General features: G+C 37.8%; 1 protein-coding gene across 1 annotated transcript in view; it reads left to right on the top strand.

The window, feature by feature from the left end:
* Positions 1–25309, top strand: part of HMGCLL1 (3-hydroxy-3-methylglutaryl-CoA lyase like 1) — a 171502-nt gene that overhangs the window by 78279 nt on the left and 67914 nt on the right. Inside the window, exons 6-7 of the mRNA XM_037056355.1 lie at positions 5961–6024; positions 9737–9925. Coding sequence (XP_036912250.1) covers positions 5961–6024; positions 9737–9925 — 253 coding nt within the window. The remainder of the gene's footprint in view (positions 1–5960; positions 6025–9736; positions 9926–25309) is intronic.

Genomic DNA, 25309 nt, shown 5'->3' on the forward strand with positions numbered 1-25309 from the left:
CTGAGTGCACATGGTTTTCTTGCCATCCTAAAGTCAAACCTTATAATTCAGGGACTGTCCATACTGATAAATGGCTTCAACAAGCAGAAATAACTCACATTTTAATCCACAGAGATTGTAACACTGATTTTTGTTAATTTTAATGCAGTGAGCTTCAATATGATTGGTGATTTCTTTATTATCTGTTATCCTAAACAATGTTTTAAACCAAGTCTGGCCCTGGCTGGTGTAGCTCAGTGGATTGAGCATGGGCCTGTGAAACAGAGTATCGCGGTTCGATTCCCAGTCAGGGCACATGCCTGGGTTGCAGGCCCGTTCCCAGCAGGGGACTCACGAGAGGCAACCATACATTGGTATTTCTCTCCCTCTCTCCTTCCCTTCCCCTCTAACGATAAGTAAAATCTTTAAAAAAAAATCTGGACTTCCAAATCTATGCTCTCGTCTCTGGCTACAGGAATGAGAACATTAGTAGCCTGGATTTAGTTACACATTTTTGTATAGATGAGGAGTTTTATGAAAAATTATTCAGAAGGCGAACTGACATTTAACTAACATATTGGTGAATTAATTTACTCAAGAATTATTGAGTGTTTCACATAATAATAGTGTCTTTTGATACCATGTGGAATATGACAATGAAAAATTAGCCTAATTTCAAAGAGTTAACAGAAGACTGGTAATAATTATTATATTGTCAAAAAAGTAAGTAACTACATTAAGGGAGATACAGATAAGTCTTTTATTAAAGTTAAAATAATATTACATTAAATTTTTGGAGAAAGTTCAGAGAGGAGTTAATAAAATAAAGTCATTAAAGCTAGGTAAATATATGGAACATACTCAGAAATAATGGCCTTTTCAGGCACAGCAAAAAATCTACAAAGAGCAAAGACATAGTGGAGAGAAATCTCAAGAAATGTTTGGGTAACAGGAAGAAATTTACTTTTACTGGGATAGGACTTTTGGAGGCTTGTATGCTGTAAGAGAGGTAGAAAGTTGGATTGAGGTTTCACAAATTGCTGAACTGGAATACCAAGTTTATTTGGTAGAAAATGGCAAGCCGTCAAAAATTTTTCTCAGTGGAAAAATATCACCCTGGCTGGGTGGCTCAGTTGGTTGAAGCACCATCCCATACACCAAATAGTTGTGGGTTCAATTTCAGGGCGGGGCACATGTGTGGGCTGTGAGATCCATCCCCAGTCAGGACATGTGCAGGAGGACGTCCATCGATGTTTCTCTCACATCGATGTTTTGCTGTCCTTCCTCTCTATAAAAAAATAAAACAAAACATATCATCATGTGAGGGTTTAGAAAAGAAGAAAACTATGTCATGAGATCAATTCTCTAGGAATATTATTTTGGCAATAGATATTGGAGTGAAAATGAGTGGCATGAGACTAGAAGAAAGGAGAGCAGGTAGGTGTCTGTGGCTATCTCGCAGAGGGTACTCGGGGACTATTCTGTGTACTTGGTCTGTCATTGGCAGATACCACAGGCTATAGAGGTTGGAGGGGAAGAATTAACCAACCTTTTAATATGTTCTCAAAGGGTGACCATCAAGTGATTCAGCAGGACAGACTCAGGAAATGACTCTTTTTTTTTAAATGGCAAATGCAGGGGAAACAAATCATCATTATGGACGTATTGAGCTTAATATGACATCTGAATGTGTCGAGCAACCAATCTGAAATATTCCTAAGGAGATTTGGTGGTGTTCCTGGAGTTATCTGCATAGCGGTGAGAGAGGAGAGACTGTGGCGGGCTGAGCTGATGCAGCGACTCCTTTTTCTATTTCTATTGGAAATACCTAACTATAGCAACTTTTAAAACATCTAGCCAAGCTCAGAAAACAAAAGAAAGCCCCCAGACTTTATCAAAGAAAACATGATAAGCTTGCAGGTCGATGCCACTAGCACATAGGGTGTCTATCCCTAGTGACTTGCAATAGAATTTTAATGCCTAAATGGGAAAAGATAGATGCTCTGCTAAAACATGAATTTGTAAATGACTATTCTTGGAGCCTGAAAACATCGGCTGGCCGGTGCAGTCACTGGAAACTATGCCTTGTATAACTGTGGATTGTGGATTTATAACATGTGAATAGAAACCCAACTGAGCCCTGGTTGGTGTAGCTCAGTGGATTGAGCGCGGGCTGCGAACCAGAGTATCGCAGTTCGATTCCCAGTCAGGGCACATGCCTGGGTTGCAGGCCAGTTTCCAGCAAGGGACTCATAAGAGGCAACCATACATTGATATTTCTCTCCTTCTCTCCTTCCCTTCTCCTCTAAAGATAAATAAATAAATAAATCTTTAAAAAAAAAAAACCCAACTGAGAAATTAAGGTAGAAGTGTGTCCTGGGACTGGTAAAGTCCTCAGGGACAAGGGCAAGGAAGTCAGGTTTCTTTCATAGGGACATTTGAATAATACAAAACTTGTGGAACTCCTGTAGTAGCTAAAATCACCATTAAAATGCCCTCACAGTAAAAAGTCTAAACTTAAGCACCAGTCCAGTCAATCAAAGATTGATAAAAATGCTGTAGCCTAGCAGTGAGGAGATTCCTGAGATGAGATATTATCAAGTCTATTTAATATTACTTTTTGTTTGTTTGTTTTTAATTTAATTTTTATTTTATTTTTTTCCATGACCACTTAGTCCCCTCCCCCCTCCCCCCAGCAGTCCCCACCGTGTGGCCCATGTCCATGAGCCCTTTTCCTGTTTGCCCCCTCCCTCCACGCAAGGGGATCAGTCAGGCACTCCAGGTCATTGCTCATTGCTGAGTGGTTTTCAATTTCACAGAATAATGGAACTTTAATTTTTAAAAAAAATATTAATGGTTGGATTCCTTTTTCTAAGTTTCTGATTGAACTAGTTTGGAGTATATCCTAACCATCAGGATTTTGTTTTGTGTCTGAAGCTCCTTAGGTGACTCTGCACAGGTAAGTTTGAGAGCCACTGTAATAGATTTTCAGGGAAAAGCAGAAGTTGAGGAACTGATGATGTTAGCCGCTAGTCAAAGCAGGCGGTGTAGCGTATTTCCATCACGATGGGGGTCTTTGCAGACTGGTGAAAATGCCTTACTTTTTACAGTGGTTGGCAAGATTTTTCTGTAAAGGCTGGAGAGCAGTATTTTAGGTTTTGTGGTTCAGATCACCTCTGTTTCAACTATTCCACTCTGCTGTTATAGTACAAAAGTGGACATTGATAATAGCTAAACAGATGAGCATAGCTTTGTTCCAATAAAAATTTATTTGCCAAAAAGGGATGAGAGGGATTAGGTCTGTGTTCCTTACTTTGCTGACCTCTGTTTTCAGAGTGTTAAAGTACAGTAATGACACAGTTGGGAACGATCACATTCACTTTGGAGAAAGTAGCCCCCTGTGTGAATAGGTTAAAGAAATGACTACAAGGATGGAGAACATAGTAAGGTGAAATACAATGGAATGTGAAGAGCAAGCAAACTACCATGCTGGAGAGGACTAGCAGGAAAACTTGAGTGAATGAGAGAAAATGGAACCCTAGGGCACTGTTGGTGGTAATACAGACTGTTAACAGCCACTGTGGAAAATAGTGTGGAGTTTTCTCAAAAAAATTGAAAGGGGCACTACTTACTAGTGATCACTTACCAGTGATTCCACTTACTAGAATATATCGTAAGAAACCCGAAACACCAATTCAAAAGATTGTATGTACCCCTGTGTTCATAGCACCATTATTTATGATAGTCAAGGTCTAAAAACAGCCCAAGTACTCATTAGTAGAAGAGTGGATAAAAAAAAACACCTGTGGTACATTTACATGATGGAATACTATACAGCAGTAAAAAAGAAGGGATTCTTACCTTTTACAAAGCATGGGTGGAACTGGAGACTATTATGCTAAGTGAAACGAGCCAAGCAATGAAAGACAAATACCATATCATGTCGCTTATAACTGGAATCTAAGGAACAAAATAAACTAACAAGCAAAATAAAATCAGAGGCACAGAAACAAGGAACAGACTGACAGTTGTCAGAGGAGAGGTGGGTGGGAGGGACTGAATCAAAGAAAGTGAAGGGATTAGTCAGAGACCATATATGCATAACCCACAGACATAGATAAGAGTGTGGTGATGGCAAGAGGGAAGAGGCGACAGGGGCTGGGTTGAGGTGGACCAAGAAACAGAAAATGGGGACATCTGTAATAATGTTAACAATGAAAATAATGTAACCCCCCCAAAAAGAAAGAAAATATACTCAGATTTAGGATTATAGCATAAAGTGGTAGCTATGGCCAAGGAATAAAAATGCAGAAAAGTTTTGTTTCATATTATTTTGCACTTGTTATTTTTTCTTTTTCACATTTAAAGGAACAGCGTATAAATGTATGGCTTGGATTTTCTATTTAATCACATCTAGATTTTCTATTTAATCCACATCTAGATTGGATTCAGAATCAATGTACTTATATTTTCAAACACATTATCTATAATCACTATATCTGAATTGAGAATATTTACTCCTTTTTATCCTTAGCCACCTTTTCCAATGTTATGTTGGCACAAGAACATTTTCCCCATATTTTGATGAAATGTATAGCTTGTTTAAAGAATAAACTTGGTTTATATTTATAGTAATTGGAAAAGCAGAGAGATGGGTTTCCTGTTTAGCATCACTTTTGAATTTTATTTGAATTTGCCTCTTTCCCTGTCATCATAACTGCTTGCCTGGCTTAGGGACCTCTTTATTTAATGTCAAAACACAACTTTATTAATATTTTAATACTTTTGAAATTAGGTTACATCTTTAGAATCAATGGACATGTATTGAACCATTTAATATATATTATATTTTCTTACTACAAAACCTACTGTGAAATTCAAAAGCCTTTTAGAATCTAGGAAATACGGTATTATCTTCTCTCCTGTTCTTGACTCCACCTTTCCTCTGACAAACACTTTCAGAGGTGCCAAGAACTTACATTTCTGGAAAACAAATCTCATCTTGTCAGTACCTCACCTAGTAATTGTGAGTGCCTCACAGTCATTTTGAACGACCTCAAAGTTCAGACTCCTTGCCATGGCCTTCACGGGCCTTGCTATCTAAAGACTTTCATATTTGGACCCAAAAACCAGATCTCCAGCTTCTTTTCCCACCATCCCTCTCTCCCTCATATGTATTGCTTCATTCCTGACAATCAGATGCATGATGCATTATTTTAATACAAGTGTCGTAAAGCCTCTGAGGAAAGTTTAATAAAATGGGATTGGTGTTGAGCTGAAAATAGCTAAAACAGACTTTTTCTAAAGCTTAATACTTTAAGATGGAAATGTATCATTGTCCTTGCAGGAAAGACTTGACTTTTTATATTAAATTGTTGAAGAAGCTTATAGAATATCTTTATTTGGAGCCTATTAAAAGCAGACTAGGCACTCTTCTGTTTGGGATGATTTAGGTATACCCATGAGAGAGAAACAAGATGAACTTTGAGGTTGTGGCCAGCTCTAGGAGTTTTGGGGTGATTAATGACTATCTAAATGAGGCCAAGACATCCAGATGGGAGTGAAGAGAGAAATCCAGTTAGTCATCTACATGCTTTTACTATACAGTTTCAAAAACCTGGATAGTTTAATGTGTGTACTCATTTAGATCAAACTATTTATTTCACTGGTATTTTCTGCTTTGAATGTCCACATGTTGCTATGGTATAAACAACCCTACAAGATAAACCCCTATTATCGTATTCTGTCTGCCATCAAATAACATGTATCAAATTGTAATTCTTAAAAACATAACCATGTGAATCAAATTGAAGATGTTCAGAAATTGTGTTTGTTTGGTCTGAGCATTAAAATACTAATGAAGGAGTAGTGAAAATATTTTTGATGCATTTTTGGCTGTTTGTTTATTTTTGTAGAATGGAAATTAGGAGGTGACTTATCCACCATATTTACATTTATATGGTTCTGTGTTTTAAATGTAGGTATGTGTCTTGTGTCCTGGGCTGTCCGTATGAAGGAAGCATCACACCGCAAAAAGTGACCGAAGTAAGATATGCCTTCTGTTCCCGGTAAAATGATGGATAGTATGGGTCTGTTTTCTTTATGGCTTAGTTCATCAGCATAACAAAGGCCAAAGGAAACTGTGCAGTGGGAGCCCTGGGATTGCTTAACTAATAGTTTCACTTTAACACTAAAGACCCGTTTCTTGCCTGTAGCTGTTCAAAGTTAAATAACATTTGAGTTTTATCTTTTGAGGGCTCAAAGCTGCAGGGAATCACAATACCTGCTTTGTTTTCACCTGAGTGAGCTTGCTATCCTTCCTGGCAGTGTGTGCGCAATCTCTTTCCCTTTGCCTTGACTGCTCAGGGGGCATCCCTTTGTTTTCCTCTTGCGTGTTTTTGGCCCTTGTATCAGTCTACACTGCTTCAGCAGCTTTTGTTCCTTTGGGGTTCTATGGCTCTTACTGCTGAGATACAAGTTGCTATTACAGAACAAGTTTATAGCAGTAGATGAGTCATGAAGGACCATTATTGAAGTTCATGTTTTACTTACCGTTCCTGTATATTAACTGATACTAATGAATGCAAAATGCCCATTCTTTGAAATTATATTAAACTATCTCATAAGCTCATTTGGAAGTATATTAATGTGCACCTGTTGTTAGGGTGTTAATGTTCATAAATTACTAATGTGGTTCTGAAGCAGTGAAGATAGCATTGTTAGAAATTGAAATTTAGGCTGAATACACTTCCGGTTTGACTAAAGCCAATACTGTTTTTGTGCATTCATTTTAACTTTTGAACAAGAATTAAATAAAAATTATATTAAAAAAATAAATAAAATCTTTAAAAAAAAAAGAAAGTTGCTACAGATTTTTTATATGAGGAACAGGTCATGGAAGCTCCATTATTTAAGCAAGGCCTTTGCAACACCAAGGCAGCTACACTGTAAAATAATGAAGCTTACGTGTTGTCGTCCTTCAGCTGCATGGGATCCTTCCAAGACTCTTGTTATTAGTTTGTAATCACAATTAGGTATTTTTTCCTTAAAGAACACTTCCATAATTATCTCAATTCAGACTCCACAAAACCTGGATCCAATTCTGCCAATATACCAAACCCCTTGCTCTTCTGCCCGGGCCTCATGCCATCTCTGGATAGGCCACACGTACCCTCAGGCTCTCCACTCCTGCACCTCCATGCTGGGCAGTCGCTGAAAAGAATTATGTAACAGGAAGATTAGAAACTTAGGAATTCATCACCAGCAGCTCTTCTGAGCTGTTCTAATGTATTTGTAGCCAATTCACTCTCTTACTTTCTGAAATGACTAATGCAAATCGTATTCACTCTCTAGTCTTTCAAGGCCCTAGTCCTTCCCTTTACTTAAGTCCCTGTATATGCAACTGCTTAGACTCATTATGTGGACAGTTGAACACGCTTAGCCTCTTTCATCTGAAAACATTCTTTTTTAAAGATTTTATTTATTTCTTAGAGGGGAAAAGGAAGGGAGAAAGATAGGAAGAGAAACGTTGATCACTTGCCTCCCACGCCCACAACTGGGCACCTGGCCAGCAACCTAGGCATGTGCCAGGACCGGGAATCAAGCTGGTGACCTTTTCATTCCCAAGCTGGCACTCAGTCCACTGACCCACACCAGCCAGGATCGAAAACTTTCTTAATTGAGCACCCTCATCTAATTATTGACTATCTCCGTCCTTCTACATCTAAACTTCTTCAAAGGACTGTCTATAGTAGTGGCGTTCATTTCCTCACGTGCCCCCAATTCTTCATCATACCCCAAGTTCACTTCCAGACCACCATTCCATTGAAATCCCTGTTGATAAGATCACTGTTTTGCACTGGTCACTAAGACATGCAAGATTATATTTTGCCCTCATCTTGACTTCTTCTCAGCAGAATTTGGGACTAGTGACTGGTCATTCTGTCCCTTTTGCAACACGTTTGTATTCCTTGTATTCCCTTAATACCACACTTACGATTTTCCTTTGAAGCCTCATTCTCTCTCTCTGGCCAGTAAGAAATTCTAGCATTTAACAGGCAGTAGAAGAGGATGAACTAAATGATTTTTTTAATCCAAGTTTCCATTAAGTAATAAATAATAGTCCTCTACCTAGATAGAAGGTACTCTACCTTCTGAGTAGCCTACATTCTGTTTTTAAAATTGTTATTGATATTGCCTTTCTGAAAAACAAATCTGGTTTTATCACCAGTACCCCAAATTCTGTCATGCCTTTCTATCGCTCTTCTAATAGAATCCTGGACCAAAATTCTAAACTGTTTGCAAGGCTCTGTATGGTCTCCCCCATGTCTAGCTCTCAGGTTCATGCAGCTTTATTCCCCTTTGGTTTTTGCTTCTCATCTCATAACTCTTTACATTTGAGTTTTTTCCCATTTTGGAATGCTCTTTGCATTTTTTATTTCAGCTGCCTAGAACACACTCACCTCTACATTTGATATTCTACCTGGAATATTCTTCTCATACACTTTTTTTCTTATCCTCTTGAAAAAGTCAGTGCTTAGTTTATCTTAAGTTGTCACTTGGGCCCTTGCTGCTTGACAGATCTGGGTCATTCCCTTTGCCATGTGCTCTTAGAATCCTGTTTCTTTGTCTCTTTGTCTAAAAATTCTTATTTTAGCTGTAATTCCACGTTCCCGAATGGAAGTGATTAAGGTCTGTCCTCGTTTGACTCCAGGCTCTCTAATAGCCTGAACCATCTCAATATTTGTCTGTCCATCATATACCAGCCCCTAGCACAGTGCCTGACATGAAACGGGACTGAAGAAATTGATAGTAAATGAATTAATGAGTGCCCCTGTGCCAGATTTTGTACAAAGTGATTTATAATCTCATTTCTATTGACAAATATGTCATTGTTGACATCACTGTTATTATTGTAATTCTTAAAAAAATAAGGATTAAAAATATGCTAAATAAGGGTATTTTGTTGTCGGTTTTCTAGAGACTAGGGACAAAAGTTTAAAGAGGTTCATTTTCTTTCATTTTCTGCTCAGACTAACATGGGTGACAGCTGAGATTAAATCCAGGCCCGTTGGACACCAGAACCCATGTCTTTGTCAAAATACCATGCTGCTTTCATGCAAATTCTTATTCTCTTCAAAGTAGCCTCAGCTATTTAGCTTGAAGGGACCCTGCAGTATATCTCTTTGTACTATCACTACTTAGCACTTGAGTCAAAAAATGCAAGATCATAGATATATATAAGCCAGAAAAATTAAGGCAGAAATCCTTAGTTACTCTACTAAGTATTATAAAGCTAGTATTTATAATAATTATAAAGCTACTGAGTGATGGAACTGAAGCTGGTATTGATAATTTTTGACCTCTAATACCTTGGGAAATGTTACTTCCAAAGCAAATTTGAAATGCTTCTGTTCAATTAGAGAGTTAAGAAAAGTGAGTCTGCCATAGTTAAAATTATAGTTTATAATTTGTAATTAAACATGTAAATCAATACATGGATTATAATCATTATCCAATAAATGGATATGATTATAAAGCAAACGAATATTAAGAAAAGATACTTACAGTAATATCATTCAGGGCTTTATATAATAATCAGGATTTAATGAGCATGTATTTGGGCTGGAAAATTAAAATGTTTTCCATGGATGTGTCCTGATCTTAGTTATGATTTTTAGATGGTGTTTCCTGAGGAACATCAGGATGTGACTCTGTTCATTTCCATTATTTTATAAGCTCTTTACCTGTACCACAGGTATCGAAGAGATTGTACAGCATGGGCTGTTATGAGATCTCCCTGGGAGACACAATTGGAGTAGGAACTCCAGGAAGCATGAAGAGAATGCTGGAAAGTGTCATGAAGGAAATCCCACCCGGTGTTCTTGCCGTTCACTGTCATGACACATATGGACAAGCCTTAGCCAATATCCTCACGGCCCTTCAGGTATTTTTTGTTATTTGTATGTATACAAGGCATGTGTGTTTATTTATAATATAAACATGTTAAGAACTGCAATGAAATAACATTTTAAAATTTCTGTAGGCATCATGTTTGAATAGTGCCTGCTACCTGGCAGGCACTCAGGAGGTATTTGCCAGTTGCACGTTTTTTGAGGTTAATGATGTCTCTTATTACTGCTCATTTGTTTGACAAAATTCCCGAATTTGTTCGCCTTCAGATATTAATCCTCTTAAAGATGAAAAAAATCCTTTTTTCAGCTCCCATGTGCTTTCAGCCATAAAATATCATAGGCTGGAACATGATAGCATTTTGAGGAGTGCAAAGCACAGAGATAGTAGAGTGCAATCTTGTTATCATGTCACTGGTGTTCTTGTTGGTGATTTGCTGCTCTGCGATGAGGCGCCGTGGTGCTGAAATGCAGGATGTTTTGTTTAGGATGGTTTTCTGGTGTGTTGAGCATACTTTTGAAAGAACCCCTGGTTTTAATCAAGTGTATTCTGTTAGATGGGCAAAATGAAGAGATCTAGAAAGTTGGAGGATTAAAAAGTGTTTATTCTAATGATAACTCAGTTATTTTGAATATATGTAAAAGAATAGATATAAGTAGCATTTTGAGGGTATTGTTTGAAAATTAGTCTCTTAAACTCAGCTAAGAATAGATTCATTTGCTGTTCTTAGGACAGAAGATTTTGATGACTCTATGAAAGCATTTTGTCGAAGCTGAAAGTCAGTATGTAAAGCTTAATGTCACAGTCCTGAAATGTACAGTTGCTTGGCAGGAATTAAAAACAATGTGAAGATCAAGCTCCATAAGGGCTTATTTTGACTTTGTAACGTATGTGCACAAATCCTTATTTATCCTCTGGAAGCGGGCAAGGGACACTGTATTAAATTAGAACAGAAAATCATATCCCACGGACTTCTGGACATGGGAATTTTTACGATTTTCCTTCCCTAGGTATTTGAGTTTCTAAAACAATAGAGAACTAGGCATCACTTTAGAATTCTGTGTTCAGCTGCAACTGTAACTTATTAAGTGTTCCTAACCAGCAAGTTCCTAAGTTCCTAAGTTCCTGAAGAGGTGTGTCTCAGGTGCGGCCTGGCTCTTTCTGTCTCTCCCCCCCTCTCTCTGTGTTCTCTCTCCCTCTCTCTCTTCTCTGTTTGGATCTATCATCTATATGGCAATACATCGAATAATTATTTTCTTTCTGTATTGTTATACAATAAATGATAATTTAGTTCTTTGAGGAACAGGTCTACAGTGCAAAGTCTGGGAACCTGGACTTCTGATTCTGGACACACTGCCTCTTGAAAATGCCCAAGTGCAAAGTATTGCTGAAGCCACATTGTGATGTTAACAGTTTGGGAAGGCCCATCTGATAGGGTAACATTTGAAATGAGATCTAAAGAATGAGAAGGAACTAACCCCAGTAAAGGGTGTGTGCATGTGTGCACACATATGCACCAGTCTGTCAAAACAATACTTCAAGCAGATGAAACACCATTTGGGCAAAAGGCCTTGAGAGAGGGGAGGATCTTGTCCTAGGACCTAAAAGAAAACCAGTATATTCCCAGGAGAAACTAAGCTTTAATAACATTTGCTGAATTAGTTGAATTGCGTAGTCTTTACTTATAGAGAGATGAGAACTGAAATCCTAGAGCCTTTTGCCCACCTTGGAACAGCCGGACAAGGGAGCACGAAAGAACCTGGGACCCAAGCTAGATGGGGAAGGTGGGTGAGAACCGGTGTAAGGCTGAGATCCCCCAAGACAGGCACCACCCCCGCAGCCCAAGGGTGGGCCCGCCATAATGGCATCTCGAAAAGGGAGAAGGCAAGCACACTCATTCTTATGGCCTAGCCCTGAGTTGGAGGAGAAATACAAAGTCTCCCTTTGTCCATCATAACCTTTTGTCTACCCTCATGTGGATGTAGCGTTCAGATTCCCATTGCCTACAGAATTTGAAAGACACAAGAACATAAATTACTTTGAAAAGTCTGGGGGTTAGTAGTACCTTTAGGTATGAAAAACCTCAGGAGTAACTCTTCTCCAGTTTAAGCCCTCCTGTGCTGTGTGTCTGTGCCTAGGCATGGGTGTTCTACTTCTCAGCCGCTCCTGTGGTAGTAGGAAGTGTGACTGTAGGCATCTGTAACTATATTCTGCTCCTTTGCTATGTGTCCGAGATCTCTGAATACATGGAGGGCAAGAGAGAGTCCAGTGTGATGTTGCCCCAGACCTTAGGTTAGGCTCACAGCATCAGTAGTGAAGTGGGTGACAGTGCCTTGTGTAATAAGCAACATGACATTAGGCTGGAGAGCCCAGTATAAGTGAACAATTGAGAAAACGATTAAAACTTAGAGATCTGTTCAGGAAGCTAAAACTTAGAGTTGTAGAGGATTTTTTTTTTTTTGCCTTTTCTGCTGTCCACTTTCATACAGCTTGATAGACCAGTGATGGCGCAAGAAAGAAATATACATCTGCTGATCTCTTTGAAACTGTGTATAGCTAAAACGATCTTTATGCTGGCAAAGAGCCAAATGTGGTCCTCGAACATCACTGCACACACACCTGTGCTGGTCCCAGGACACACCCACGCAGCACAGTCCTTTTCTCACTCCCCACCCCCTCCCTTATCAGCAACAGCAACAGCAAAATAACCCGGCTTACTTTTAGTGGAGGAGGAAAAAATCTCTTAGAAAAAACTGTCAGTGTTTAAGTAGAAGAGAAATCAGAGAAAGTTTCACTTCATTATGAATAGGGCTAACCTTGGCTTCAGGAAGCAGTGGCCATACTTCATTTTTTAAAGTGGAATCTTTGAAGTGGCTTCTAGTAAAACTGGTGTAAGATGTGGAGTGGATATCATTTGCTTTAATTTAGGGGTTGAGAAGCAGTTTACAGTGTTCCATACTGGATGTTAATATTAAGGCAAGCAGACATGTAATAAGTGGAAACTTGGCTACATGGTAGGAAACAAAAAAGAGTTATAAATAGAACATCCCCCTCAGTCTGGAAAGCACATGCTAATTGTGTAGTAGAGGGTCCTGGAGAATTTTTTCTTGGGTTTCCACGTTATTGTATTTTTAATGATATATACATATGACATGACATAGGGCTATATGTAGATGGTTATATGGAAGTCGAGAATTCATAATTATCAGAGGTACTTAATATAGAGAAATAATGTCGAGACTATAGATTTTAAGTGTGGAATATTTATAACCACTCAAAACCAAAAGAACAAGAAAATGAGGTGAGAAAATGTACAACATTTTAGTAATAGAAGAAACATATATGGCCCAGTGTACTTGTCTTTTATGTAAAAATTAAGCTTCACCCCTCATATACTCCCAAGTACCTAAGTGAAATACCAGTGGACAAACTGTTTAATCAATTTAGTAGCAAACAATTGCACAGTTGTGATTTTTCTACACTCAAATGATTTGAGTCTTCCTAATTGGATAAAAACAGAGTAAAACAAATAAGATACAATACCACAAATAACAATACCACATTAATAGGTAGAACAGAGACAAAGCAGAATATAAAATAGTTAACTTTCTCCTGAAAAAGTATTAGTGCCTTTTTTCTCAAACTTAGTAGACTTTTAGCTTAATGTGCCTTTCCTTGTAATGTTTTCCATATGCTTATTATTTTCTTTTAGAAAAACAAAATTATTTACCTAATTTTTACATTCAAACATTTTATATTAACTTTTACTACACATGTTTAAATGCTACCAAACAGTACATATTTTTTCATGTAATTTGTTCTTGCCATTCTCAAGGATAATTTTGAAAAATTCCACTCACAAGCCGGATGAGTCTGTTTCTCCGTTTTGTGTATGTAGAAAGCGTACTATTGAGAAACGGAGATGAGATGCAGAGTTTCTGGAACAACTATCTTGGTGACAGTATATTTAGTCAGTACTATTATTACAGTCATTACAATTAGCACTACTAATAATAACAATCATAAGAACATTTTTTTATTTGAACAATTGTTTAAACTGGATTGTACTTAGTTGACCTTGTTTGGCCTATGGTCACTTGTTTTTAAAATTGTATTATTTTTTTATTTTTTGTATTGAATTTATTGGGCTGACACTGGTTAACAAAATTATACAGGTTTCAGGTGCATAATTCCATAACACATGATCTGTACACTGTAGTGCGTGTTCATCACCTCAAGTCAAGTCCCCTCCACCGTCATTAATTCCCTGTACTCTCCTCCACCTCCCCCCAACCTACCTCCTCCTGGCAGTCACCATGTCGTTGTCCATGTCTGTGAGTTTTTTCTCTTTTTTTTTCCTTTTTGCTCAAAACTTCTACCCTGACCACTCAGCCCTCAAGCACCTAAGCCCTGACCCTACCCAACAGCTATCAGCCTGGTCTTTATGAGTCTGTTTCTATTTTCCTTTTTAGTTCATTTTGTTCATTAGATTCCACATGTGAGTGAAATCATATCACATTTGTTTTTCTCTGAATGGCTTATTTCACTTAGCATAATGCTCTCCACATATATCCATCTGTGGCAAAGGGTAAAATTTTCTTTTTTTTTTTACACCTGAGTAATATCGTGTAAACATACGATAGCTTTTTTATCAACTCATCTACTGATGGAACCTTGACTGCTTCCAAATCTTGACTATTGCAAAAGATGTCACAGTGAACAAAGGAGTGCATATATTCTTTCAAATTAGTGTTTTGGGTTTCTTTGGATAAATACCAAAAAGTGGAATCACTATGTCAGAAGGCAGTTTCATTTTTAATTTTTGAGGGAACTCCATACTGCTTTCCATAGGGGCTGTACTAATGTGCATTCCCACCAACAGTATATGAGGGTTCCTTTTTCTCGACATCCTCATCTGTACTTGTTGTTGACTGATTTATTGAAGATAACCATTCTGACAGGTATACGGTGATATCTCATTGTGATTTTAATTTACATTTCTTTAATGGTTAGTGAGGTTGAAAATCTTTTCTTATGTCTGTATGTCCTCTTTGAAGAGGTATCTGTTCAGGTCCTTTGCCCATTTTTAATTAGATTATTTGGTTTTTGGTGTTGAGTTGTCTGAGTTCTTCATACATTTTGGATGTTAGCACCTTATCAGATGTTATATTGACAAATATATTCTTCCATTCAGTGGGTTGTCCATTAATTTTTTGATGGTTTCTTTTAAAAACTTTCTAGTTTGTTGCAGTGCCATTGATTTATTTTTCTTTTGTTTTCTATGTTTGAGGAAACATATCAGAAAACAATGTTATTAAGTGAAATGTCCAAAAGAAATTTATTTATTTATTGCCTGTATTTTCTTCTAGAAGTTTTATGGGTTTGAGTCTTACATTTAAGTCTTTAATCCGTCTTGAGTTTATTCTTGTGTATAGTATAAGAAGGCCCAATTTTCCTAACACCACTTATTGAATAGACTGTCTTTACCCTGTTCTATGTTCTTGCCTCCTTTGTCAAATGTTAATTGGTCATACAGACATAGGTTTATTTTTGGGCTCTCTATTCTGTTCCATTGATCTATGTGTCTGTTTTTATACCAGTAGCATGCTACTTTAATTACTATGGCCTTGCAGTTATGTTTGATAAAAGGTAGTGTGATTCTTCCAAATTTGGTCCTCTTTCTCAAAATTACTGTGAATATTTGGGATCTTTTGTGGTTCTATATAAATTTTTTAGTTATTTGTTCTGATTATGTAAAATATATCCTTGGTGTTTTGATAGGAATTGTGTTGAATTTATGGATTTCTTTTGGTAGTATGGATGTTTTAATGATATTAATTCTTCCTATCCATGAACATGATATATGCTTCCATTTCTTTGCATCTTTCTTAATTTCTTTCTTCAATGCTTTATAATTTTCTGCACACAGGCTTTTTACATTCCTAGTTAAATATATTCCTAGGTATTTTTGATGCAATTGTTAACGGTATTGTTTTCTTAGTTTCTTTTTCTGTCATCTGCAAACAATGACAATTTTACTTCTTTCTTTATATTATGGATGCCTTTTATTTCTTCTTCTTGTCTGATTGCTGTGGCTGGTCTTCCAGTGATATATTGAATAAGACTAATGAAAATGGACATCTCTGTCTTATTCCTGATATAAAGGAAAATGCTTTTAGTTTTTCCCACTGAGTATGGTATTAGATATGGCTTTGTCACTAATGACCTTTATTAGGTCAAGATATGTTCTCTCTGTTACCACTTTCCTGAGAGTTTTTATCATAAATGGATGCTGTATTTTGTCAAAAGCTTTTTCTTCCTCTGTTGATATGATCATATGATTTCTATCCTTGATTTTGGTTATGTGGTATATCACTTTGATTTGCAGTTATTGTGTCAACTTGCATCCCAGGAAAAAAATACCATTTGATCGCCATTTGATCATAGTATATGGTCATTTTTTAGAGATACTCACCCAAGGATATTTTAAACTGATTTTAGTGAGCTAGGAAAGGGGTGAGAGAGAAAGGGTATGAGAAAGAGAGAGAGAAACATCGGTGTGAGAAGGAAACATCCATAGGCTGCCTCCCATACACATTCCAAACAGGGATTGAACTTGCAGCTTAGGTATATGCCCTCACCACAAACCAAACCCGAAGCCTTTTGCCGTGTGGGGCAATGCACGGACCACCTGAGCCTCTCCACTGGTGCTGTGCCCTTTTTGATGTATTGCTGGATTTGGTTTGCTAATAATTTTAAGATCACTTCTACCCTAAGATTAAATACTGTTACAAATTGTATATTATGAAGGGGATTTTAAAAGAATCCAGTTAGTGGAGTTAACAAAATAAAGTGTTTCATTTTATTTTTACCCTTTTTATTCCTTTGAATTGACTACTTTATTTCTTTGGCTTAAAAAATTTATTATTTCACAGTCTGGAGACCAGAAGACCAAAATGAACGCATTGACAGGGCTGTGCAGGTTTGAGTGTTCTTTTATCTTTTAACTTTTTTTACTGTTGTTCAAGTGCAATTGTCTCCATTTTCCCCTCACCACTGCCCCCCAACCCCACCATCCCCACCTCCCACCCCATCCCACCCCCCCCCCTTGGTTTTGGCCATGTGTCCTTTATAGGTGTTTCTAAAAACCCTCCCACCTTCCCCCTCCATTTTTTTTTTTTTTTAGGATTTTAACATTTATGTTTATCAGGGATATTGGCCTATCATTTTCTTTCTTTGTAGTGTCTTTATCTGGTTTTGGAATTAGGGTAATGCTGGCCTCATAGAATGAGCTTGGGAGTTTTCCTTTGATCTTGATTTTTTTGGAATATTTTAAGAAGGATAGATGTTATTTCTTCTTTGAATGTTTGGTAAAATTTGCCTGTGAAGGCATTACGTCCAGGACTTGTGTTTGTTTGAAGTTTTTTGATTACTGCTTCACTTGCATTAGTCATAATCGTCTGTTTAGAGTTTCTGTTTCTTCTTGATTTAGTTTGGGGGATTGTACGCTTTTATGCATTTCCCACGTCCTCCACATTGTCCAATTTGTTGGCATATTTTCTTATAATTCTTTGTATTTCAGTGGTGTCAGTTACTTTTCCTCTTGTATTTCTACTTTTATTTATTTGGGTCCTCTCTTCTTTTTTCCTTGATTAGTGTGACTAAAGGTTTATCAATCTTGTTTATCTTTCAAAGAAAACAGGCACTATTTGACCTCTGAGATCAGGGGTGGAAGGTATTCCACTGGCTGAGAGCAACTGGATAAGACTGCTGGCTTGGTTCCCACCCTTAACGAGACTGTAGGGTAGGCTGTGTGATTGCCTGGATTCTCTGGTTAGGCATAGTAGTGATTGTGACTGCACTATACTCATCATTAGGGACAGCTACAAATTAGCTTCTCTGTCCTGGCAAGGTAGCATAGCATGAAAGGACCCAAAGCCTGCATGGGACCCCAGTGAGGCAAGAGTGTGCAGTAGATATCCTCAACAGGTAGAGAGAGAAAGCCACAGGCTGGGCTGTCCAAATGCTACTATAACCAGGGCTTTTGAATGAGCTACCCAGCTTTATGTATGCTCTGTTAAAGTTCTCTGATCAGGAGGGCAGAAGGGTATATTTAGCAATAATGTGGGCCTACAGATTAGTTTCCATACAAGGACTCAGTGGGAGAAGCAATTCTAAGGCTATTAAGCATCTTTCTTTGTAGTCTTATCTCAAGAAGACCTGTGTTTCAAGTTTCCTGCACCAGTGGGGCCACTGGCTTTCTTCTTGGGGTGATCAGCTCTGCTTTCCTGACACTCAATTCAAACTGCTGGGTTAGGCAGCAGCTTCCAAGGATTCTTGCCAGCCCTCTAGTCAGGCAGGGTCAGGAGGCTGGCTCTATAGTGGGCTAAGTATGTGACTCAGCTCTCCTGCTGGGAGGAACTGAGAGGGCCTAATTCAACAACTCCAAGTTTTCCCAAACAGGCTTTTTGGTTAGGGGGCAGTCAGGACCTGCATTTAGCAGCAGGAGATGCTATGAGTTAACCCCCTCTCTGGATGGAGCAAAGGGAATCCTTCATGACCATTACTGGCCTTTCTCTGAGGCTGCTCAGATCTGCCTGCCAGGCTCTTGGTCCCAGTGTAGCGAGGTTACACAGCTTCCAGGTCTTCTCCTTCGCCCTTTTGGTCAGATGGGCCTGGGAGCCACACTGTGTAGTGGGCGAGGCTGACTCAGTTCTCCTGAGCATAGTCAGACCAGTCTCCAAGGTTGGTAGAATTCCTCACTCAAAGACCCAAATTAGGCAACTCTGATCTCCACCAAGTTCCCTGGTCAAACTGCACCACTAGCTTGGTACTGCAGAGGGGCGAAGCCACTGGTAGACACTACTACTCGGACTCTTCAGGTAGGAACTCAGTTTGCCAAGATCCGAGTGCTGGTTGTTCCAAGTGCCTTTCTCCCTCTCAGTCACAATGGGATTCCAAGTGTTTGAGCCCGGCAGATTCCCCTGCAGTCTCTAAGGAGCAAAACCAGTGTTGGGTTTCCTGCAGAGTAACCTATGATTCTGAGGGGGCTAAATGTTGCCCCTGGGCTTTCTTTTTTCCACCAGGGTTACCACAGGCTAAGAGGAGACCTCTTGGTGTGCTGTGCTGCCTTGGGGGAGGGGCAGTGTGGTCCTTGTGTAAACATTTCTCTCCGGCTTCTAATGGTTTCTGTGGAGCAGAGGGGTGCTTCAGCCTCACTCCATCCTCTAGGATTCTCTCAGTGGTGTCTTGTGCATGAATAGCTGTTACTTGTGCTTCTTTTGGGGGGCAAAGTCAGGAATATCCTTTCTTGACATTGCTCAATTGTGTCTTTTACGGATGTAACTTTTAACAGATTACCAAATAAAAATAAAAATGTTAGTAGCCTGAATCTCTGTAACCCAAAGCCTTCCTCGGAATTTTATTTCCATCCATAGTGTGGGAAAATTTTTTATCCTGCTTTCTACTTTATTTTTTAACTTTATAATTCTAATTCAAACAATGAAGCACTCTAGTACTAGGGAGGATGCATGCAAGAGTAAGCTCGGGTTACTGACCTTGGAGACTTTCCAAGGCAAGCAGAAAAGTTTCAAGTGAAGTCAGAGGAACCCAGAAGAGATACCCTTTGGACTAAACATGAGAGAGATTTTTGTCTTGTTTTTCTACTTTTACTGGCAGTGTACAGCCACTGGATATGTTAAACTGGAGTGGTTTGATTAATGCCTTGCTTTATGGAATTCATTCCAAATTCTGGGTGGAGGATGGCCTGTTAGGATTTGGAGTACTGCAGAGATGAAAATGTGAAGTTGCAGAGACCAGAGAGAGACTCAGTCAGGCACTAGGAGTGAGACGACGATGATCGTTCCCATTGATAAATTATGGGAGAAGAGACAAAATAAAGAACACATATGGGAGATATTATTCCAATTCACAATCAGCTGGACTGAGAATTGCTTCTAAGTACATGCGAGCTGAGGTGGTAATGAATGAGGGTGAGGGAGAAGCGAAGAAACTAATCACTCAGACACTGCAAGTTAGGAAAGATGGGTGATGTCATTAGGATATTTGATCTTTCCAAGGCATTGCTAGTTTTGTGAAAATAAATCCAGGGACCTGTTAATGACAGTAATCCATATTTCATGAAATCATGTGTCACAGGGCCACAGCTATTATGCACAGTTCCTCCTCAAAATATAGTGGTAATAATTCCTCAGGGCTTCCTCAGTCCCTCAAGAAAACAGACTTATGGAGGTCCTGCCTGCCAAATAATATAGCATGTACAGTCAAGCCTAAACTCTACATTTATTACTTAATAAATTACATTTAATATTGCTGATTAAAGCAGTTATAAAGGGGTTTACTGATTTTTTTTCATTTTCTGACTTAGATAGAGCTGACATGGATCTATGAGTTTCAGGTATCCAGCCTAAACATCTGACTTAACATATATTGTGAAATGAGTTTAAGTTTATTTAACAACTTAATTAGTACATAATTATTTGTAACTAAATTAACATTTACTTAAGTTTTATTTAGCACTCATCATCTCAGCTAGATACAATAAAAACTGATTTTCTCTTTGTAATCAGAACTTCTTGGATTTACCCTCTTTATTTTCCTGTATGTTATGCAACAGCAGTAACTACAAACATTATGTTGTACATTACATCCCTATCATTTACCTTATAAACTCAAAATTTGTATATATTTGACCACATTCCTCCAATTTCTCCTCTCCCCACTCCTCGTCTATGGTAAACAAAAATGTAGTCACTTTTTCATGTGGTTTTTATTTGTATTTTACTGATCATTGGTCACGTTGAGAATCTGTTCATACATCTTTTGGTCATTTTGACGTCCTCTTTGGAAAGATGTCTGTTTAGCACTTCTGTTGAATTTGTAATCAGGTCGGTTTTCTGTTGTTAGTAAGTAGACTGAGTTCTTTACGTATTTTGGATATCAAGCCAAATATAGTTGATATAGTTTATCTGATACAGTTTGCAAAATTTTTCTCCCATTCTATATGTTGTCTTTTCATTTTGCTGTGCAGAAAATTTTGAGTTTCATGTAGTTCTGTTTGTTGGTGTTTGCTTTTCTTGTTTGTACTTTCAGTGACATGTTAAAAAAATTGCCAAGGCCAATATCATTTAGCTTTTTTCCTTACATTTTATTCTAGAAGTTTTATGGTCCCAGGTTTTATGGTTTGGATCCATTTTGAGTGAGTGGTGTAAGATAGGGGTTCAGTTTTATTATTCTGCTATTTGTTTGTTTGTTTGTTTGTTTTTCCAGCAGCATTTGTTGAAGAAACTGTCTCTTCCCCATTGGGTATTCTTGACTCCCTTGTCCAATATTCGTCAACTGTATATACTTCAAGTTAACTCTGATCTCTCCATTGTATTCTGCTGGTTGATGTGTCTGTTTTTATGCCAGCAGCATACTTTTTAAATTATTATTATGGCTTTGTAGTATAGTTTGAAATCAAGAAGCCTGACACCTCCAACTTTTTTTTATCAGGATAGATTTGGCTATTCTGGGTCTTTGCTATTCTATACAGATTTTAGGGTTGTTTCTTCGACTTCTGTGAAGAATGTCTTTGGAATTTGATAGGTGTTCTACTGCACCCATCGATGGCTTCGGGCAGTATGACTGTGCTTGTTAACAGTAGTCGTTCTTTCATTCTATGAATACAGATGTCTTTTCATTTGTTTCCATCTTCTTCAATTTCTTTCCTCAAAGTCTTGTAGTTTTCAGCAGATATCTTTTACCTTGCTGTTAAAATTTGCTCCCAAGTGTATTATTATTCTTTTGGATTCTATTGTGAATGGGACAGTTTTATTTTTTCTTCAGATACTTCAGTTACTGTGAAGGAAAGCAATTGATTTTTACCTGTTGAATTGTAAAAAAGAATAATGAATTTTTCACCTGCCACTTTATTGAAATTATTGGTAATACCAACAATTTATTATTTACTTTGTGGAATTTTCTCTCTCTATAAAACCATATTATCAACAAATAGTGCAAGTTTTACTTCTATTCTGGTCTGGATGTCTTATATTTCTTTGCTTTGCCTGTTCGCCATCAGTAGAACTTTCAATATTGTGTTAATTAGGAGTCATGACTGGGAATACTTGTCTTACTCCCTAATCTTGGAAGAAATGTTTCAATTTTTTGAATTGAGGATAATGTTATTTTGGGGTTTGTTGTATATAGAATTTGTTATGTTGATGTACATTTCATATATACCCAGTGTTTTTTAATCATGAAAAAGGATGCTGTATCAAATGTTCTTTCTATATTTTTGAGATATTCATATGCTTTTAAAAGTTTTATTGATGTGATCTATTACACTTGCTGATTTGTGTATATTGAATCATTCTTTAATCTCAGGGATAAATCCCACTCGATCAGAATGTACAATTCTGTTAATGTATTATTATATTTGGTTTGCTGATTTTGAGAATTTTTGTACTTATAATCTTAATAGACATTGGTTTATAGTTTTGTATTGTTGTGCTATCTTTATCTGGTTTTGATGTCAAAGGACTGCTGGTTGCATAGAATGACTTTGGAAGTACTTAGGGAGAATTAGTGTTAATTATTCTTTTAAATGTTTTGTAGAATTGGCCAGTGAACTCCAGGTCCTGGAGTTTGCTGAGGAAGGAGATTTTTTACTAACTTACTCTCTTTACTTGTTATTGGTTTGTTCAGATTTCTTTTTCTTCCTGATTTAGTCTTGGTAGTTTGTGTTTTTTCTTTAGAAATGCATCCATTTTCTAGGTTATGTATTTTGTTGGCATGTAATTGTTCATAGTCTTTTATAATAATGCTATGTGTTTTTATAGTATCAGTTGTTATCTTTCATTTCCAGGCCTTTTCTTTGTCTAGTTAAAGGTTTGTCAACTATGTTTACCTTTTTGCAGAACTAGCTCTTAGTTTTGCTAATCGTCTCTTTTGTTTTTCTGGTCACTATTTTATTTATTTCCACTTGGATCTTTATTATTTTCTTTCTTTTGCTGTCTTTGGTCTTAATTTGTTTATATTCTCGCTTGTTAAAGTGCAAAGATTGATTGTTTAATTGAGAATATCTTAATACATATAAGCATTTATTACTATAAACTTTCTTTTCAGATCTGCATTTGCTCTTTCCTACAATATTTGATATGTTGTATTTCCAATTTCTTACATTTTTTAAATTTCATTTTCATTTGTTTTTGACCAATGATTGTTTAGACGTGTGTTATTTTTCAAAATATTTATAGACTTTCTCTCTTTTCTCTTGTCATTGATTTCTACTTTCATACCATTGTGGTCAGAGAAGATATTTGGTATGACTTCAGTTTTCTTAAAATTGCTGAGGTTTGTTTTGTGGTCTGGCGTATAACCTACTTTGGAGAACATTCCATGTGCACTTTAGAAAAACGTATATTCTGCTGCTATAGGTTGTAATGTTCTGTATGTATCTATTATATTCTTTTGTTTTTTTAACCGTTTAAAACTTTTTTTTATTGTTGTTCAAGTACAGTTGTCTCCATTTTCCTCCCCGCTCTCCCCCCGCCCCCGCAGCCATCTTTTGTGATGAAGTGTAGTTCAGTTGTAGCATTTCTGTGATTTTCTGTCCAGATGATGAATCCACTGTCGATAGTGGGGTCATGAAGTACACTACAGTCCTTGTATCATTCTCTTGTCTAAGATCTGTATTGCAGTCAGCCCTCTGTACTGCAGGGTCTACGTTCATGAACTCAACCAACTATGGATCTAAAATATTTGGAAAAATAAATGTTATTTTCAGTCTGACATGTATTATGAATTAGACCTTCACGGTTGCATCTGCACTAAATATGTACAGACTTTTTTCATATTTACATACCAGTTTGCATTGTATTATTATAAGTAATCTAAAGATCATTTAAAATTTACAGGAGGATGTACATAGTTTATATGCAAATAGTATCCTATTACATATTTGGGTATCCTCAAATTTAGGTATCTGTTGGGCTAGAGGCAGGTTCCTGGAGACATTTGTCTGTGGATACAGAGGAATAACTCAATTCACTTACTATATTTAGGTGCTTGGCTGTTGGGCCCATGCGTATTTGTGACTGTTACATTTTCTTGATGTATTCACCCTTGTAATACCATTCATGGCCATCTTTACCCCTTTTTACACTTTTCCGCTTGACATATGTATTGTGTGATATACATGGGACTATACCTGTTTCGTATGGTTTCCATATGCTTGGAATATTATCCTTCATCCTCTTACTTGAAGCCCCCATGTGTCTTTGGAGCTGAGATGAGTCTCCTGTAGGCAGCACATATTCAGGCTTTTGATTGGTGAGTTCAGTCTATTTACATTTGGGGTGATTATTGCTATGTGGAAATTTATTATTCCCATTGTTTCTTTTTCCTTCTGTCTTTGTAAGTAGGTGGTTTTCCATGGCGATTTGTTCACCTTTTTGTTCTCTTTTTTTTTTCTTAATGGTCTTGTCTCTACTATACATATTTGCTTTGTGGTTACCATGAGGGGTGAATAAAACATTATATAAATAATATAGTTCTCCCGCTAATAGTAATTTATCTTTGTTACCAAGTGGTAGTAGCTGTAGTTGCTTTTATTTACCTTCAAGTGGTAGTAGCTGTAGTTGCTTTTATTTACCTTCTCCTTTAACCTTTCTGCTGTAACTAAGTGTGTGCAGCTGTGCTTTTGCAGAGGCACCTCTGCATCGCTGAGCTCAGGTTGGGCTTCCGGGCATATCTGTTTCTTCCCTCCCTAGGCTGGTGGGGCCTGTTATCAGGGTCTGTTTTTGAGTAAGTCACTGAGCTCTGAGGTTGGGAGTCTGGGGAGTGCCACTGGCTGAGACCAGCTGGACAGAACTCTCGGCCTGCATAGGTCACTTTCAGGGGGACCCAGTCTGGCAAGAGTATACTGAGTGGTCAGGTGAAACCACTGGTTTTTCTCTGCAGATGGAAGAACTGTGGGCTGTGTTCTCTAAGTTTCACTGTATGTGGGGCTGTTGGATGGACTATGCAGCTTCCCATGTGCGCTGGTAGCTCCCTAGCCAGGCAGGCTAAAGCCTATGTCCAGCAAGGAGAGGGGTATGAAGTAGTTTCCCTGCTTTCTCCCACAGGAGAATCAGAACTAAAGACTGTAAGACCCTTTGTTTTGGGCCTTAACTCGAGCTGATCTGTACTCCAAACTCCCTGGCCCAGCAATGCCACTGGCTTTGCTCTCTAGACTGTAATTTCTGTTTACCCCACTGCCATGCTGAAGTGGTGCTCAGTTTCACAGATTCCAGGTGTTCTCACCAGTCATTTTGAGCAGACGGGGCTATGACTCAAGTCTCTTATTTCAGCGTGGACTCACCAGGCTCTTTGCTTAGCAAAACTCTCCATTTGAGCAGCTGTGTCAGGCAGACCT

The sequence above is a fragment of the Sturnira hondurensis genome, unplaced genomic scaffold (assembly GCF_014824575.4).
Source record: "Sturnira hondurensis isolate 20B ecotype Veracruz unplaced genomic scaffold, ASM1482457v3 Scaffold0008908, whole genome shotgun sequence".
NCBI lineage: Eukaryota > Metazoa > Chordata > Mammalia > Chiroptera > Phyllostomidae > Sturnira > Sturnira hondurensis.